The sequence below is a fragment of the Haplochromis burtoni genome, unplaced genomic scaffold, assembly GCF_018398535.1.
Source record: "Haplochromis burtoni strain Fernald_Lab_line unplaced genomic scaffold, NCSU_Asbu1 Contig_2, whole genome shotgun sequence".
NCBI lineage: Eukaryota > Metazoa > Chordata > Actinopteri > Cichliformes > Cichlidae > Haplochromis > Haplochromis burtoni.
This window is the reverse complement of record NW_024582363.1, coordinates 2,000,798-2,020,944: the sequence shown is the minus strand read 5'-3', so window position 1 is coordinate 2,020,944 and position 20,147 is coordinate 2,000,798. Positions and strand designations below refer to the sequence as shown.

Sequence of the window (20,147 nt, the reverse complement as noted above, 5' to 3'; positions counted from 1 at the left end):
TTGGCTCAGTATCCAGCAAATCAACCAAAGCAACTGTATGTATAATTTACTTGAGAAGCAGCTCTTAGCAGTTCTCAGATAATTCTTATACATTGCCATTTTTCACACTTCAGAGACATTCACGTAGAGCAAAACTATGCGTAGAGTGTAGGGAGGAAAACAAGAGTGCTTGACATGTTTACGATGCTGTGCCAAGAATAGCAGTGGAATGAGACTGGATTTCAACACAGATGCTCTTTTGCATGGATTAACAACAAGGATGCAACATGTAGCTTAAGCTACAGTCTGCTAGAATGAATTAAGCTTTCATGCATTAAACACACATTAAACTTGCTTTAAGTTTTAAATCTCCTGGTTATCATGGTATCATGTACTGTACTAGAAGCAAAAGTTTGGCAGGCTTTTTGCTTTTATTATATAATAAATGGACTTTATTTATTGATTTTCGGTAACATTATTCTGATTTTTTGTCTCCAATTTTCATGCAGAGCATTCTTTGCTGTTGTTTTTCTGCACATCACTTCACATAGATGACTTGTCAATCAAACTGTGTGGTGAGTATTGTCATTATTATTGTTATTATTACAGCATGGAAAAGAGATAATCGAGCTGTCATGCCATCAGATTAGATTGGATAGTCTTGAAGAAGTTGACTGACAAACAGACGTCTATTCAAAAGCCTTGAGTTCAGTAAATAGATGTTGTATGAACTGGTCTCAAATCAGCAGTGCACTGTTTGTTGACCTCAGCAAAAATGTCTTGTTGTGTAGCAGAAAGTGGATAAAGTCTTGACACAGGGTAGTATAAAGTATTCAGGGAGAATAAATGTCAAAAAACGAAAAAATGAACAGTCGACTCAAACAAAGTCAGATTTACAACAAGCATTTTCCCCTGAACACTTGCTTTTAGCACACTCTGCTAAGTGTGCATCATCGTTTCTTCACACTCCTGTTTGCTGCTGGACCGCTTCCATCATTCTCACGCTGCATCTTTTGCTTATGTCATGGATAAAGTGGCATGCTGCAAATAAATAAATCACTGTTTTGTCTCGTCATTGCTTTTCTTTAAAGTTGCACTGTTCTGGTCAGTCAGTGTCCCTGCAGCTTTTCTCTCGTTGCCTTACTCTTTTATTTTCTTTTTCAAGCCACTAAGGGATAATTTGTCTCAAGAGACAAACCTGATTTTGGCTTATCGACAACAGCTCCCGCACAGCAATCGTGGAGAGGAGTGGGGACACCAGAGACATGTCAGGGAAGGCTACACGTAAGAAAAATGGACAAAGTGAGCAAGAGCTTAAGGTGTTTTTCCCAGTTTCAGTTTCAGTTGGGATTCTTTTTATTCTTCAGCTGCTATTTTCATGAAACACTTTTATGATTGTAGTAGTTGTGGTAAAAGATGTATGCAATACCCCTTTATAGGCTGGCATCTATATACTACTGTCATTACTGTAATTTGCTTTAATGGATAGCTCTTATTTTACTACCTGTAGCCTGAACACTTCTATGCTTACTATTCCAGTACACCCTCTTAAAATAATGTTGTTTTGACTGCCAGAATCCATGCCTTCTTTGCACCTGCTTCGCCTAATGTGCTTAAAGAGCAACCAGACAGAGACTGCTTTGTCAACCCACAGCAAATGTATATTTTCATTTTTATATTATTTCCAGCTGTTTTTAGTAATAAAGATCTTCAGTGGTTCACTGGTGTAACAAATGAAGTACTTCAAAGTATCAACCAAATGAGTAAATAGGCAACTATATTGCTTACAACTTTACTGTATCATATAATTACACTATCTGCTTTAAGTCATCATAATAAACAGGGAAATTACTCTGCTCATTTCACACAGCACATTTTCATTCTTGGGTTCTATTAGAGTAGCCTTACATGAGTCACAGTTCAGACGCTCCTCATTTAGTTTATACTGAGCGTTGGTGTAGCTCTGTCACTCGACATGGAGTTTTAGCTCCTCCCCCTCGGTCAGATTAAGCATGTTCTGACATCAACAGGAAAATTGATATTTTCTTTCTCTCATTTTAGCAACCCACAAAACTTACACCCAACATCTGGCACAAAGTGAGAAAGTCTGATGGAATAAATTAGAATTTCGTAGCTTTACCAATGTGTAACAATTTTGACATCAGAGAATGCAAATTAATAACAAAATATTGACACTTAATGCTCAGAGAAAAAAATAGAATGACAAATCTCAATATAAATCATTAACACAAATCTGTTGCTTATTATGCCAGTGAACAACTGATAAAATAAGCAAATTATTAGCTTATTTTTACTTTAATACCACCCAATCCCTCCTAGACACTCACTATTTGGAAAAACACAACCAGGCCAGCATTTTCAAATTAACACATGGCAGGCCATTTTGTAAAAGTGTTGTTTACAGGGCACAAAAACACTGTTTGGGAAGAGAATGGAAACTGAAAGGGAAAAAATCAGAAATAAATTAAACCCTTAACATTCAACCTCAATGTTACTAAAAACAACTAAAAGCTTAGAAGCATTTTGTTTGTTTGACTCAGTTTAAAGTGAAAACTGTGATTTAACAAGTGCGTGCCCCTATGGTGAAAAGGCAGGAAATGATTGTTTTATTTTTGTGCACATTTGATTATAATTAAGGAACTATTGTTGCAGAGTTACTGGTATCCTGGAATAGTTTATACCCCTTGAATCATGATGCTTTATCATTTCAAGGAATATATGATTTTTCAAATTTCATTGAGAATAGGCTGATGACTCTAAAAATACAGCACCTCAATTTAGCAGCACCAGTTTTAAGGGGTTAGGTTTGGGCTCTACTATTTTGCTGTTTGTTACATTCTCCTGAAATTCAGAAGCAGGTTTTGGTCTTTTCTGCTTCTTGTGAATTTTTTAGACACACAGACTGGTGAATGAGCAGACTTTGATACTAGCTGTTTTCAGATTCCTCAACTGAAAATCTTTACATGATTCCCTTAAAACCTGAGCTTGAGGTGTGACCCTGAAAACACGATTTGTGACATCACGCCTTATTCAGATATCCTCAGAACTTTCCCAACTCTAATATTAAAAATTGCACCATGTATATTTTCATATTTGTGTACTGATACACAGATGTTTCACTGAGGGTGAATCCATCTAAACAATTTTAACTTAGACACAAAATATGATTCAAAGCAGAACATGTTCATCTATTACCAAACATCTGATGGGAACCTTTAATATTATGTATTTAGCTTTTAATTCAATTTTAACTTACTGGCTTTAATCAAACTTCTCTAAACACCTTAAGTGCATCATCACAGATATGGTGGAAAGTAAACATACAGATAATCAGTATACATTGAAACAACTATTTATACTACCACAAATGCAAAGTGCATTTTATATGAATCTATCACACAGTCATACCTAAAGTCAGAGCAATCGCGTCAAGTGAGAGCTTCTGTCATGCTGCCGTGGGATTGTTTCCTGTATACCATTACAATTACTCACATTTTAATTGTATAAATTCTATGCCATGTAAAAGCGGTTGGGCTTTCAGTTTTTAGGTATTCATGTATCTGACAGTTTTCTTCACTGTATGTGGGGCAGGGTACTTATTACACAGGTGTAAACGCACACTCGTGAGCTTGGTATGACTGTTTAAATGTTTAGGCGGGCCAGTTATGCTCATTCAGATCCATATTTTTTATTCTTGGACTTTACTAGAGGAGATTTGCATATTTCACAGCTCAAAATAATTCATATTTTTCACTTTTATTCATCATTTTATTAACATACTGGGAATTGATTGGTTGAATTGAGGAACTGCACCATCTGAAACAACGTTAATCATTTTAGTTTCCTTCCCTTTAAGGCCAACCTGCCTTTAACCCCCTCAGGCTCAAATGAAACTTTTTGTTGCTAATGCACAACCAAGTCCTGCAGTGTTACTTCTGAGTAAAAAAAAACCTCATAAAATATGTATGTGGGGTAATCAGGTTGTTAGTTTTTAACTGTTGCAAATCGGCAAGATAGTTGGTTGAGCCAACTATCTTGAGATTGGCTGCTTCTCCCTAACAGGAGGTTGACTAGTGTAGGGCTTGCTGCTCAAAGCCAGATTGGTGTACCTGATATCCCCTCTCAACAACATCAAACAGAGCCAAGTGTAGAAAAAATAAATCTCAGAAACCAAGTTATTATAGTATGAAAAAGGAGATTTGGCTCACAGGCATAACTTGTACATATGCTCTTCTCATTTTTTAAACTTTGGCCATTGTAACAGAATATGATGGAAAATACGCAAAAAGCACAATAGATCCACAGAACCTAAACTGGTTTTGTTTTATGTAAGCATACAAAGCGTGCTACAGGCGATAAAGTAAATTTCCTCCAGCTGTCCTGTGTCAAACTAAGAGATTAAGCCAAACTAAAAGATGACCCTACAACAGTAAAGACATCATCTGGTGTGACAGAGCTTTTTCAGCCAAGTGTTAAGTGTCTCTATGCCCCACCAGTAGTTCAGAGGTATTGTTTTAAAGGGAAAGGCCTTGTATTTTAAATTTTTACTCGTGGCTGCTTTCACAAAGATCTGTGTTGACAACTTGACACGTTTTCTTCCCTCTGCACAGATTGTACCCAGCAGTCTGAGTTTCAGAGCATGTGGTGACCTCTTGAAAGTCTAGGCCACTGCTGCCCCCAGTCAAGTCTTTTCCACCACATTTAACATTTTAATACTCCTTTACCCTCATGTGAGTCAGTCTTTGATGTTTCTGAAAAGTCCATGTAAATGTCATGCATTTAAGTAAGTCTGTCCTGAGTGCAACTAGGTCCTAATAAAACGAAGGTTAAACTTTAGCAATTTACCTGTCATGCTGCTCTTGGAAATTCGGCATTTAATTCTTTCTAATCACCTGGCAGCCATATCACAAGATTACCAGTTTGATCCATTCATACTTCACACATACTCAAAGAAAATTCAATTTTGCAGCGAGAGGTTTGAATGTTTGACTTTGCGTCGGCCGCTGCTTCCCTGAGAGTTGGGATTAAAGAGCCGCTAACAGAATAAAGGGATTCGAGAGGCGCGTTGCCTCAGGCAGATCGCGTCAGTTGCTAAAGAAGAAGAATATTTGCAGCCGTTGTATGGCTTATGATTGGCTGGGTTTGCACCACATCGCAGTAGCTCCAGTCCTTTGGCTAAAGGGCACACAGACAAAAAGGCAGAGCCGATTATCTGTGTCTCATCCAGAGGCAGCACACAGCAGACATCCATTGTATGGCTTCAATGTGATGTTGAAGCCTTTCACAGGAGTCACAAAAGACTTGAGATTATTGAGATTTCCCTGATAGTATTGCCATTGTTACTGATATTAAGATATTGCAAGGAGTGTGAAATATCTGTGCAACCAACCTGCAAAACAAAGTAACTGTTTTAGAGTTACACTTTAGTGGGCTTGATAAGAAGTGTTTGATAAGAGTAAACACATTGAATGATAACAACTCCTTCACCCTCTTCAGTTTTCAATGTTGTCTCGTTGTAATGGATCCACTGTAATATTTGGTGAATGAGGTGCAGGTTCAATGTATCTGAACCACAGCAAGCTACTGAAAATGTAGAGGGTGTTTGAGGTTAACAGGAGTCATGCCTCCATGTTAAAGCAGCTGTTGCGCACCACTTCCTACTGACGGAAACATGCTTTACACCAGTTTAATTATGTGTAAAGCAGCACTCAGAAGCAGGAAATGCAGCGTTTAATTCCAAACTTAGCCAATCAGTGCTCCTTTGATGAAACTGTGTGTTGCCTAATGGTGTTGTCAGTGAGTACTTTTATCGTTTTTTTTGTATCATCTTCCTGGTCAGCGTTTGATCTGTATTAATTAAATTCTTTAAAAAAAAAACAACTGTTATTTGCACGTGCCATGTGGTACGCATCATTTCCCCCCTTTATTCTCATTCACAACAACTTGTGAAAGCAATTAGAGCAATGCTTTAAGTAGCAGTAATGATACATACAATGAATTAACCAACAGAGACGCTGTTATTTTAAAGCTTGTAAAGGACTTCCAGGCTTAAATTAAACCATTTGCACATTTCCTATTCATTGCAGGTCACTGTCACCACTGTGTTGCAGCTTTGAAATTGGTTCACTTTCATTGTTAAAAAAAGAATGAAATATAATTACAATAACAGTGCCTAGAGTGACTGAGATAACACGGTTTAGCGACACCGTCGTGGCAAAGGGCCACGCTCTCCTTTCGTCACATAAAACGGAAATTATTTCAGCTGGTTTGATCTTCCTCTATTTACATAATATCAGTGTGGTTGAGCAACACGGGTGGGCATTTATCATTGATACTGCATTTTGAAATATTCTAATAATTAAAGGCAATAGCTGTCCGGTGAGCAGGATTCATTTGGCATGATTGAATGATTGGCACTTTCCAAGCCAATTTGGTTTCGGGTGACCATACAGACACGGTAAAGAGAGTAATGATGTCAGGGACACGTCGCCAGCTCATGATAGAGTGACTCATTTCCTATTAGCAAGGCCTGATTCCACATGGTTTCCTTTTTGCATAACGCCTCGACCCACGTCTGTGCCGCCACGCCACTTCGACTGACACCTCTTAACTAAACACACAAAATGGAATAGACATAAGCCCTCACTCCTCATCAGCATTCAGTAGAAACACGGGCATCACCCTGGCCCTGCTTTTCATGTAGGAAAACAAAGACACCATTTGTACGCATCTAGAATGGTTGCTTAAGAAGAAATAGGATTGCACATCAGAGCAAATCGTGCCCTGTGAGCTGTAACAGTGATTTGGTTCAGGAAGAAACTGAGCTTACTATTTTACTCTGCTTTGTGTGATTTACATTGTGATTTCAGGTCATTTAATTGCTGAATTACACTGCAGCCTTCAGTGTTTACTTAGGGAAAAAGTTCTGGACCTTGTGTGTGAAATTAAAGCTACAATGTATAATATATTAATTAAAAAAATGCATTATGTGCTGTTGCTGTGCTGCTGTTTGCTGTTGTTAGGGCAAAAAGAGAAATAAGATTTATTCTGCAGTTTTGGCTATTAGTTTCTTTGCAGATGAATCTTATACATGTTTCTATATATTCAGTATTGGTCTAGTTAAATTATGTGTTGTTAAATTTTTTTGCAGCCTGTGCGACTGGAGAAAAGATTTTTCAGTGAAAATCTCTCATAATTCATGCATCCATCCATCCAGCCGTGCATGCATGCATATCTGGGTCTGGGTCGCAGGGGCAGCGTCTAATAAGAGATGCCCGGACCTCCCTTTCCCCACTCACTGGCCACACCACAGCGTTCCCAAGCCAGCCAAGAGATGTAATCTCTTGATTGTGACCCTAATTGGACATGCCAGAAACACCTCAACCAGACGGCGCCAAATAACTTAATCTCAGCCAACCTTTTCTGGCAGAACAATGCTACAGATTTACAATAGTATGCAACTTCTTAAAAAAGGGCTATTCCAGTTACTGAATATGCTTACTTAAAGCCCTGGAGATTTCGACTTAACTTTGCTTTTTAAGGATTTCTTTAGAACATAATGCATTCATGAATAAATAAAGCCAAGGTTAAAAAATGATGAGTTGACATAGAGAGAAAAACACAAATAGAGAAATCTCTCGTGAAAAAGACAAAAAATACTGCTCATGTGGGATCCCAGGCTTTCAAGGCCTTTAATAATCATTTGGAAAGCTATATTTTACGCTGTGATCTGGAAGAGGAAAATTGTGAAAAAACTTTGGAAAAGCTATTTTATATATAAGTTAGACCCTGTATGAATAATAAGATGAGCCAAATGCCAAACTAGATTGAGAACTGGACAGCTGGTAAGACAACAAATGTGAAGAATTACCATTTTCAGTCAGGAATAAAATTCACAACCCAATAACAGGCACAAAGAGGGATTCAGAGACCCATCTGCCTCCAATGCGGGCCCACAGTGAGACGACACTTGTGTAGCTCTGTTATAGGGTATGGTGTGAGCTGCTTCCTACACAGAACAAAAAACATCTCTCCGTAATATTGGTGAGTCCTGCAAGTGTGAGGGATACGTTTGAAGCTAAATGTCCAAAATGCAAGCCTACAACATGTTTGTAGGGTTATCCCTCTGCTCTGCTGTTTGCAGTGTACGACCAGAGATCAGCATTGTGTCGTGCTCTCTGTGGGCCTGCTCTGCTTCTACCTCTGAAAATAGCACAATAAGGAGGCCTGCTTGAAATAGCCTTGTATCACATCCTGCTATACCACAGTTTTATATGCCAGGAGGCGCATATGAGGAGCGCAAGCGTTCGGGGAGCAGCTAAGGTTCATATGATGGACAGCGCTGACAGGCGTAATGATGTGTAAATTACAAGCGGGTCCACATCGCAATGTTCTCCCTGGTGGTGAAAGAGCAAACTCATTTCATAAACACAATGATCGCTAAAATATTCATAACAAACAAGGAAACGGGGTCAGACTCCCTTCTCCTACCAGGCCATTAAATTTCCTTTGTGCACGTTAATTAAGTCAACAAATGACTTATAAGATCACAGTGCCACTATAGTGCCTATAGGGCCAGTCTTCTGCATGCGCTCCGACAAATTAGAGGTTTTGTACAACAAAGACAGGAATTATAATGGTATGCGGTGAAGACAATTTGTATTGAGGCTGATAGTACGTAGGGAGCAGTGATAAAGTGCTGTAATAAAATACAAACAAAAGGCAGCGAGACAGATCAGACGAGACTTACAGCTCTTGGAGTTGGAGGTGCTGGAAGAGCTGCCATGACAGAGTGGTGAGAGGATTCTTTGACAAGTTTCTGTGGAAGAAAGAAAAACAAAAGGAATGTTAAATCGAGTTATTTTATGTGAATTATTTTAGGTCCCTTCCTTGATGTCATGTTTGTTCTGCTTTTGTACAATTTCTTCTGTTCCATTTCCGAGGTCTTTTAGTTCCAGAAACCCAATGGCAAAGCTTTGTGGGGTCATTTTGACATTTTTCTCCCCCTTTTAAGCTAAAGGGAAACTTTTAGTCTCTTTGGGTTTTTTTTTTTTTTTTTTGCAATGTTCTAGATTTATTTTTAAACAGATAAAACTGGCATTTCCCCATCAATCTAGAAGCAATGAACTATAAGCACAAGTTTATGCCTTTATAGATGTTTGCAAATTTATAATTTAAGACCGAAATGTTTAAATCCCTTATTTAAGCATTCAGAACCTTACCTGAATACACAGAAGGAGACATAATGGCAGCAATGACTCTACAGGCTTTGGATTCAGTTAATGTTAGGAAAAAACAGAATGCTTTTTTTTTTGTTTCTATATAAATAAAATGTTTTGCAATGCCAAAACAAGTTACAAAATGGCAAATAGCCTGTATTTGTATGGCACTTTTACTAGTCCCTAAAGACCTCAAAGCGCTTTACACATCCAGGCATTCACCCACACATTCACGGCAAGCTACATTGTAGCCACAGCCACCCTGGGGCGCACTGACAGAGGCGAGGCTGCCGGGCGCAACCGGGCCCTCTGTCACCACCAGTAGGCAACGGGTGAAGTGTCTTGCCCAAGGACACAACGACCGAGACTGTCCAAGCCAGGGCTCGAACCGGCAACCTTCCGATTACAAGGCGAACTCCCAACTCTTGAGCCACGAGCCACGATCGCCCACAAATTTCAACTTACACAATTTTGTCAAGTTTATGGGAGAACCCATTTCTAAAAGTTGCTTTGACACATAACTATAGAGTATAAAAACAGCTAGAGCAAATGATGTGTGTGTGTTATTTTGGGGGTGGACAGTGTCAATCAATTTCAGTCTGAAGGGGTATTCATCTTCTACAGTTCTGACCAACTCCCTGTTCCTGGTTCTGAGAGGCACCCCAACAGCAACCCCCAACTAAAACAGCAACTGCCATACTTTACCATTAGAATTGTATTAGCTAGATGATAAGGCGTTCACCAGATTTCCAGTTCACCTTATTACAAACTGAAGTGCCAAATACTGAATATGAGAAGTTTTCAGTAAGTATAAATGTACAAAAAACAAAAACAAAAACCCAAACAAAACATATTTTCACTTTGTCATTACAGGTTGCTGAGTGTATTAATGGGGAAAACACATTTATTCATTTAAAAATGGATCTGCAAGTGTCCAAAGAACCAAAGAGGTCGGAGTATTTTCTTTAAATAACAAAGCCACATTTTAGTAAGACAAAATTAAACAGCCTAATTGCAATGAGAATCCACATGCCTGTATTAATGGATGAAAATAAGGCAAAGTACTATTGACAAAGAAAAGGGACCAGCCCTGGCTGAGTGGAGCTTCAGGGCTCAGCCAACTCAATAAAAGTAAGTTGACCGCTTTCAAGTCAAATAATTCAATTGACTTAAGGAAACCCTCCGGCTTAGGAAGCCATTAAATTCAATAGCAAACAACCAGAGACTTACAAGTGATTTGACCAGAACCTTGAATTAGTTTAAATATGAACATCAGGCATCTATGAATACATTTATTAAATCATATAACCTCTCTGTAAGGGTTTTAAAATAGCCGTTTATCATAAAGCAGTGTACAACATTGAATCCTATTAGCTGTATATGAAGCATCAAAGTGCTCTATTACATCATGAGAGAATCATTTTATCTGATCATTGTTTTCTTTGCTGTAGTTTCAGAGCAGCACTCGCTCAGTGACTCATATATTCTGCACATTATTGCTGCTTTGAACTGATATAAAAGTAAGAGCATCTATAAGAGGAGGAAGAAATGATTTATTCAGTCACAGGAAATGACATGATGTAATTTATGATACATATATTAAACCTTAAAGGAGCAACTCAAAATATAATTCAGCAAATAGATAACAGGTTGATTATCAAAATATGGATACCTAATTAGTAAAATTTTTTAAAATGAACAGTTTTCTACATATATCAGTAACATCAGGATTGTATTACAGAGCATAAGACCATTATTAGAATGTGTCTAAAAAACATGGAAATTGTATAAACAGTGTGATATATAATTTAAACAACATAATAAAACAAATAAAATAATAAATAAAAAGTGCCAAATACACACAATAGAGTATGCAGTTTTAATATTTTCTCTCTCTCTCTCTCTCACACACACATACACACTCACACACAGTCTAATATGTTAATTTGTATGGAAGACATTAGATGCTCCTGTATCCAGACGTGTCGCTATAGCAACAGGGAGCTAAGGATGTTGCAGGTCTGACTTATTTCCTGTGATATCACACATGCAATCACACATGCAAACACACACACTTGCAGATTTAAGAAATTTTTACATCTGCATAAACACACTCACACGTATTGGTTAAACACACTTGAAATGTACGCTGATGTGAATGCTCTAAATAGAGGAGATGTGTGGCAGAATATGTAAAGATGCTGCATGAAATTTCATCTCCAAAAGGAAACCTGTGTTCCCAAAGGGGTTGTATTATGCACTGAAAGAATACATTATGGGAGAATGAGAAAGAGAGAGAGGGGGAGAGAGACAGACAGGGAGAGAGAGGCAAAAGGTGGGCGAGCAAACAGCAGCTCATTAGTTGATGCAGAGCAGGGCTGCTCAACACCAGCATCAAATCACACATCCCGAAATAGACACATGTTTAGACCACAGATCTCCAAAAAGGTACATGTCAGTTGACAAACTACATCAGCCATACATCAGACCAAAGGCCTTATAATCTAAACACATTAGACCTGAGAGCTCCAAACAAGCAAAGATTTCAGACTCAAAATAGACCTACACCAAAGCACAGTATAAGATTTTGTTGCTTATTTTATATGCTACCCTAAATGGAAAAATTAATCATTGTAATGCAACATGTCATGAAATACCCACCCTTAGCCCTAGAGGGCAGACAGCACTAGCAAAGATCCAATTTCATGCATTAAATTTTTGAAAAATATTTTTCTAAAAATATATAAAATTGCTCCATTTGCAGAATTTTGTTACAGTAATATGCTATGAAAAGCTGCATTTTCTTTGTTTAGTAATATCAACCCAGTGAATAAATTATTTTACTAACTACAATGACAATGTTGGGCCATTTATGACTTCTACAATTTAAAACCTCAGGTATGTTTTTGCTCATAACTCTATTATACTCTATTATAAACAGCAGTTTAAGTCATAATATATGGATGTCTTTAAACCTTATTTTTTTACTTCCATTACTAACTTCAGGTGGAAAAGGATGGCTACACGCGTCCATTCTGGGACAGGATATTGACAACAAGTTAAACTGGAAGACCAACACAGAGGCTGTGTATAAGAACAGGATGAGCAGGCTCCATTTCTTTAGTGGTGGAGATTTTCTATCACTCAGTTGTGGGGAACATAATGTACTTTGCTGTGTTCCACAGGGAGAGTAGACTGACTCTGTGATTGACTGCCAACTCGACACTTTTGAAGGCACCAAAGTTTTGTCTTTTTTTTTTTTTTGGATAATCTTGACCACCCTCTGTGGCACCATTTACTGGTCAGGCAGCTGAGCAGCTTCTCTGATTCAGCTCCATGGTGTTCACCACCACTAACCACCACATGGATAGTTCATTTAGATATACAGAAACAAGACTGAAGCTATTAAGCTATGAAAGTAAAGTTAGTTTTGACGAGGTTTTTTGAGATATTGACAGAACTGTGTGGTAAGTCTATATGCTTGACTGTTAGCTTAGATAAACAAGTGTAAGAATGTGAGAAGATTGGAAGGCTTTAGTGGCGCTGGTAGGGTGCTTTTTCTTTCTGTTTTGTGGGTGAGCCAGACTAAATGTTTCCCTGTTTGCAGTCTTTATTTTAAGCTAAGATAAATATCTCCATGTAGGTGTATATTTAACAGACTCGCAGCAAAGAAATTAAATTATTTGTCACCATTATGATTAAAATGTAATTCATAATGACAAAGTGTGAGCGGAGATGCAATTTATTCATTTATTTTTATATATGGAACTACAATGTGACAACTAAATAATCAGTGGAAAGCAACTCATGTTTTAACTATTAATACTCATGAGCCTTTCAATTAAGTGACAAATATGTTTTAGTTGTTCCATGCTTGCATACATTAAGTAGAAAGGAGGAGAGGAGGAGTGCCTTCTGAGCACAGAGTGAGACCTCCTTCACATCTCCGCCAGGAAGTGTTCTGTTTTCAAAGGTCATCCTTCGCATCTCGACAAGAAATGTCAGCTAAAATTGGATTGGGAGGGGGTAGTAAATGAATTAATAAATATATAAACAAATCAGAAAAGAAGCCATCAAAGACAAGGGAATGCCAAAAGACAGGAGGTGAGGAAGGCCAAGAGCTGCAGAGTGGAGGAGGGAGTGATTATTAAATTAAAAAATTAGCGATGTAGAAAATTAATCTATTTATAAACTAAGCAGCTTAGATACCAGGCCTAGAAGGCTATACCATACCACCTCCCAACACACAAAACCACATACACAGTATATACTATACACTCACATGCACGCAGACTTGCACTGCTTTGACTAAACTGTAAAACAGCATCAGCATCCACACAACAGCTTTTAGTCACTGAGCCACAAATCATCTCCACTACTTAGACAGCGCTCATTTGAATAAGGAATTATAATTATGTGATTCACATGAAATTTTCATTAGGTTGGGGTAAAGGAGAAAAAAAAAATGTATTACAGCGACGGATGTATCTAGGTGTTAATATTGATGACAGCCTTGGCTCACCCAGCCACAGGGTGACGAAGTGAATGCTAAACTAAAACTGGATGTTTTGCTCCTCTGCAGAGGAGATGCAGCTCCTCCTCCCTCTTCTTTAATAATTCTGTTTGGCACAGATGCCACTGGGAGGGCTTGGCCACTTGAGAGGGTTGGCTAATTAGTGCGGCATTACTGGTAGCTACTGTCTGAGTGTGGGGGAGCTCAGTGGATTGACATTCAGGACCACGCGGAGGAGAACCAGACAGCTACTGAGCGAGATGTCGCAATGGATCAGCAGAACGGACATGATGGAATCTAGTCATCATCTGTCACGCTGAAGAGAAGCTGCTAATTTTTGCAACAGCAAAACATACTAATTGCTTCCTTTTGCAACTGTTCATTTTTACAGCATTATGTTAATCATAAAAATATTTTCAATATTTTCTTAAAATGTCTGAGAGCTCTTTATTTTATGACTAATGACTGTAATTGCAAAAAAAAAAAAAACACTTTCCAAAATTTGATGACTAGCTTTGAAATATCATGGGTGTCAATCTTAAAGACAAGTAGTTTTCCTCAGTGCTGAGATGCTGACATTTTAGGAAAAAAGCAAAAGAAAAAAGTGGACTAAGTTTGACAGCAGCCATATGTAGTTTATGAAAGTGAAAAATGTAAAGGTGGAAGCATTTTAACCTAGGTTATCTCTTCTCTGAAGTGTTTGCTACAGTATCAGAACATTAGCCTCCAGATTACTTAAAAGGCAACTACACCATTACATGAAATACATCAATTCAAACCTGTTCCACTTTAACTTTTATTTAATCCAGGACAAAACAACCTCTTTACCTGGAGACACCTTCATTATTCTGCTGTATTTCCCATGTTGATCCACTGCCTAAGAATTCATTTCTGCACATCACTTGAGCTACTCCTTGAAGTAAATAGTTTCCCTAGTTTGCTAATGTTCAACTTACTGCAACCCCAAACAATATCCTATATCTAGAAGGTCACTGGTAAAAAGTCAGCTCCATAGAGGAACAGACAACTTTATAAACTGTGTATAAATCTAAGCCTTTCCAGCCAGGTGCATGCCTCCACCTGATAATGCTCAGAACTTATTTCATGTCTTTCAGGTCACTTGGTGTAACACTATGCATTTCACGATCCACAGGTTCATCCCAGTTTAAATATACTACATGCAGTCTCGCTGAATGCATCCTGTAATGGGGTACTTAATATAGGTTTATATGCATGTCCCACCATAGCATATATTATGTATCTTAGCTATATTAAGCTACATTCTTACCTACATTCAGGCTGGAATTTTGTGCTTTTGTTATTATCCAGTTATTATTTACCCCCATCACTGTAATACTGTAGTCAGAACTGCCTGCTCATTGACTAGATGATCACGGATCGATAATTTTTATGCTATTCCTTCTACTTTTTATTATTATTTTTTAAATCAGCTCATTAGCAATTTGTACTTCTGTCTGAAAGTGTAATGTTTTTGGTGTTGTGGTCGACTGGAAACAAGCATCAACTAATACACTGGGTCATATGTGTAGCAGTTTTACAATAAGACTCCAATCTCTAACAAGCTTTTTATCTTTAAACAGCACCTTTTTGGGATAAAAAGCTTTAAATGTGCTACTCTAATGTAAATCTGTTGGCGCTTCTTTAATTCCTATATTTATATCCATTCTGTTCAGGGTATACGCTGAAGTCACATGAAAACTCAAACAGGTTTCCGGAGCTGCCACAACCCTGAACTTAATCAGTAGTTAAGAAAATGGATGGATGGATGGATCCTGTTTACAGTGTTGTTATTGCACCATCATAATTAGATTTTTTCATTAGATTTTTGTGCAAATGAAAGTGGTTAATATCACAGATTATGAGCCCTAAATGGAAGTCACAATGAATGAAATCAGTATGTTTTGTGTCTAACTTCCCCCACCCATCTCTCCCCTTCATCTCTGTGGCTACAGTTTGTCTCTTACAAGATTAAATCACATAATGTTATTTTATAATGGTTGAATCTACCAGCTGGAACAATGAATTTCCAATGCACAGAGTGAATATTTTATTCCTGGCTTCCCTTGTGATTTGATGGCCCTTTACTCTACCTTCACACTGCCATACTGTCTGTTTAACTACATTCTCAAAATCTGCTACAAGCTTCCCTCCTGAGATATTTTAAAAAGGCAGCACAGGAGTGGGTGGGTGAGCACATAGCTAACTAGCCATGAGAAGCTGCTAGAAAGGCAGGCCATTACAAGAAGAACATTTATGACCCTTTGAGAGAGTCCCTGTGTGGGTGCCCGTAGGGTTTTGTTGGAATACAAGAACATGGCTGTGGTCCTGGTTTCTATTGTGGTTTATATGTTACTGTATCAGCTCATAGCAACCACATACCCCCCTTTTTCCTTGTTATCCTAATTTGACTCTGTTTTATGCCATGCTCATCTGCCATGTAGCTTGTCATCCTCATAGATCGGACCAGCGGTCCCGTTCTGTGCTCCAGTCCTCATTCTTCATCCAGCACAGTACCATGACTGACTGGAACATGGCTCAGTCTGATCAAGGTGCAGCAATCTGTGCACCTGGTTTTAAAAGTGCAACTAATCTGTCAAGTCGTGGCAGCTATGGTTTAATGTGAGCAGGCTTGCCTCTGTGCCTGTTCTATCTGTAATCACTTACTAGTTGATACTTATTGTCTTTGAGCATCACAGGCTGGTGGTCACTTGCAGCCTTGGTGTGTTTCTGTATCTGCTTGTTTGTGGTTTCGTTAGCTCTCTGTATTCTGTATTGAATTATTAGTGGTTACTCTGTAGTTCGATTGAATTGCTGTACTGAGCCACTTGTTTGACTTCCTGGAGAGTTTTTTTGTGTCATGTTCTTGCTAATATAACTAGCAGCTTTGTGAGAGAGGTACAAAGATACTATAGGTCAGAATCAGCTTGTGTTATGCTTCTTATACTTGATGCAGTACCTATCTCAGTCAGGAATATCAATCCATGAAACAATGTCTTTCCTATTACCTCACTACATAGTAGGAAGAGAACTGGGGGCAACTGTGGTTTTATATCCAAGAGAAACAAGTAAATCTGATGTAAAATTACAAATTATATTGCCAAAATGCCCCACAAATTCAGAATATGAAGATAGTACCAAAATATGTGAGATTTCTCTCCTCATTCTTTTCTTTTTTCCCCAGAGTTCCTCCTAGAAAATGTTTTTCCCCCCCGCTTGTACATGCAGTCCTTGGACAATTTCAGTGAAACCATCACTCCAAGGCTTCAGCTCACCTCAACAGAAAACCTTCCTGCTTATGCTTTTAGGAGTGTCGATATTTCAAAGAACTCATGTTCTCATATGAATGCATGTTGCATATGTACGCCTTGAAGTACCACATGAAGATGAGTTTTCTTGCAGACTCTTTGAGAGCAACAGTTCTTCAAAGAACCTTTTCAGACACATCTGTGATAAAACCTCTACAAAATAAAAGGTCACATCATTGATGACGGTCACACTTACAAAGGTGTTGCTGAGATTAGAAAAACAAAATGCAGTGTTTGTACAAAATGGAGACTTAATAGTACAATAAATAAGATTAGACATGTTAAAAGGATATAAATGATACTAAATGGTAAATGGTAAATGGCCTGTATTTATATAGCGCTTTACTAGTCCCTAAGGACCCCAAAGCGCTTTACATATCCAGTCATCCACCCATTCACGCACACATTCACACACTGGTGATGGCAAGCTACATTGTAGCCACAGCCACCCTGGGGCGCACTGACATCACACCTTTAAGGTGCACTGCAGATTTATCGCTAAGTATAAAACCCATTTAGTAACTCTTAAACATGGTTTAGCCCACCACAATCTGATAAACAGATTGCTATCTTGACCGAAGTAACGCGCATGCACACACACACACACTGTGCACACACACACACACACACACACACACACACACACACACACACACACACACACACACACGCTAATGAGCTGCTGTGATTCTTAGTAAACTGTGAAAATCACTTGACCCAGACTGAATGCAGCATACTCATGCAAATACTTTTCATGACTCAGTGATTAAGAATATATTTTTTTCAAATTAATTTTTTAAATTCTTCTCTGCTGGTTATATTTGACTTGCATTTTAAGTTCAATTCAATTCAGAAAACCCTCAAAAATCAGATGATTATCTTCGGGCAAGCACCAGTCAAAATTGGGGAGGACAAACACCCTTTTAACAGGAAGAAACAGGAAGGCTTAGGCAGTCATCCCAGACAAATGGCTGAGAGAGTGAGGGGAAAGAGAAATGGGGGAGCATAGGAGACAAGACAAGAAACAGTAGTCTTCATCCTCGCTGACTTTATAAATGACTATTTTCATACTTAATATCCAAAAGATCCCCGGGTTGGAAGAGAAATAAATCCCTGGGGAGGTTTGCATCAGAAAGGACATCCGGCACAAAAATCTATGCCACATTAAATATGGGGATCCATCTGCTGTGGTGACCTCTTGCGGATAAGAGAGTGACCAAGAAAAAAGCTACATAAATATTTGTGTATTTAAATCTTGATCCAGCGAGACCCAAATCCCAAATGCTTAAAATTAGAGATGCTTGAATACCTTAATAGCTGAATTTTGTAGACATCAGAAAAGTGTGGTATTTTTTAAAAACACTGGTTTACCATACAGTGGTAACATTATTGTAAACAATAATGTAAAGAAAGGAGGACGCTCATTTGTTTTTGTTGTTTTTTTGTTGTTGTTGTTTTTTTTTATTTCCCTAAAGTTCCCTAAAATGTTCTTTTACCCTTTAAATAAACCTTTAACTTTGTTTGCTTTTTGACTCAACATGTCATTGTAAAAAGCAATGCAGAAGCTGACAGGCTACTCAGTGACTGTCTCATTTGTTTACAGTAATTACCCAAATGTCCCAAAATCAATGAGGTAATGATTTATTAATGCCAAAATGTGGGATGTAATTAAAATAGAATCATTTGCACAACGCTAATGCTGTCTGTCTTTTTACCCCAGCCCTCCGAATCCCACCCTGCCTCTCCATCCTGTCTCCACACACACACACGCACACGCACACACACATAGAAAATATACTTGTTTTAATATCTTAGTGAGGACATCTATTTAACACAATAGGGCACACCAGCTTACCTCAACCCCACCCATCAAAAACACCTACACCTAACCATAACCTAATTGTAACCCTGACACTAAAACCACATTTTGAGCCTGAAAAACACCTTCAAGCTGGTGGAGATGGGCATTTTGTCCTATAAGTGAGTGTTGGTCCCCACAAGTATAGTAGAATGCCAATTTTGTGTCCTCACAAAGATGTACACACACATGCATACACACAAACATTCAGTTCGTGTAGTATAGTCGTTGCACTAGAAGCAGCAGAGTGCAGCCACAGTTCAGAGTCCCCAGAGAAGCTTTTGGGGGCAAACTCAGAGAAGAAAACATTCACCTGTCATAGCTGGTAAAAGTTTTATGTACTGGCTATCCTCTTTTGAGCTACTCTAGCTTATGATATTTCCAAAAGTATCAGGTAAAATCTTAGTCTTGGTATAAATTTTCTGTATTTTCAAAACATCACAGAGTGGTCTACTACCAATCTAGCATGAAGTTCCTGTAAATCATTCATGAAAAAGAAGAATTCATTTCATGATGTAGTGTCGCCTGTGCTTCAGTGAGACAGCACTTGTATAGCATTACTGATAAAAGAAGCAGAATGAATGGGCTTAAAATCTCCCTCCTTAGGCAGTTCAATCATTGAAAATACAAAGCAAGGGAGTGAGTCCCATAAAATGTGTTGGAGGTGCCGTATGGAATTCATTTCATCAAAACAGCCAGAGAGAAACTTCAAACAGCCACCACTTCATTATAATCGAGAATATTATTCACCCCAAATCTGCATCAAACATAGGTAAGGATGGCTCTGGGGAAGAGGGATAAAAATAGTTGATTCTTTAATCTCAGAAAAATCCTCTGGTTGGGGTATATGTGTGCATGTGTTGCACTAATCGCACTGCACTGCTCCTCTCATCTGCTTTTAAACCTGTTTATTCCTCCTCCACATCTGACCCGGTTAAATAACGTCAAACTGAGACAACTATTAATGTATCCCTCAACAAGGTACGTAACTCTCAGCTGTTTTAGTAAGTCCAACCGTTTGTCAAATGTATAATAGCAGCTCAGAGTCTGTATTAAGGCTGTACTGGGCAGCCTCTTCAGCAGATATATGCAATCTAATGTGAAATAGAGTGGTGCAGAAAAATCAGCCTGCAGCTAGCCATCATATTAATACAGAAAAAAACGCTTGCGGGAACATTTTGTGCACCATAGGTCTAGCAGGTAAGCAGCAATCAGCTAGTGTCAGGTAATCA

The 20,147-nt window shown here is 38.4% G+C and overlaps 1 protein-coding gene across 3 annotated transcripts in view; it reads right to left on the bottom strand.

Annotated features, from left to right (window-relative positions):
• The window catches only part of ntrk3b (neurotrophic tyrosine kinase, receptor, type 3b), a 221,752-nt gene that overhangs the window by 119,886 nt on the left and 81,719 nt on the right, over nucleotides 1–20,147 (bottom strand). For all 3 annotated transcript variants that reach the window (XM_005913047.3, XM_005913046.3, XM_005913048.3), the window contains exon 4: nucleotides 8,750–8,818. In XM_005913047.3, coding sequence (XP_005913109.1) covers nucleotides 8,750–8,818 — 69 coding nt within the window. The remainder of the gene's footprint in view (nucleotides 1–8,749; nucleotides 8,819–20,147) is intronic.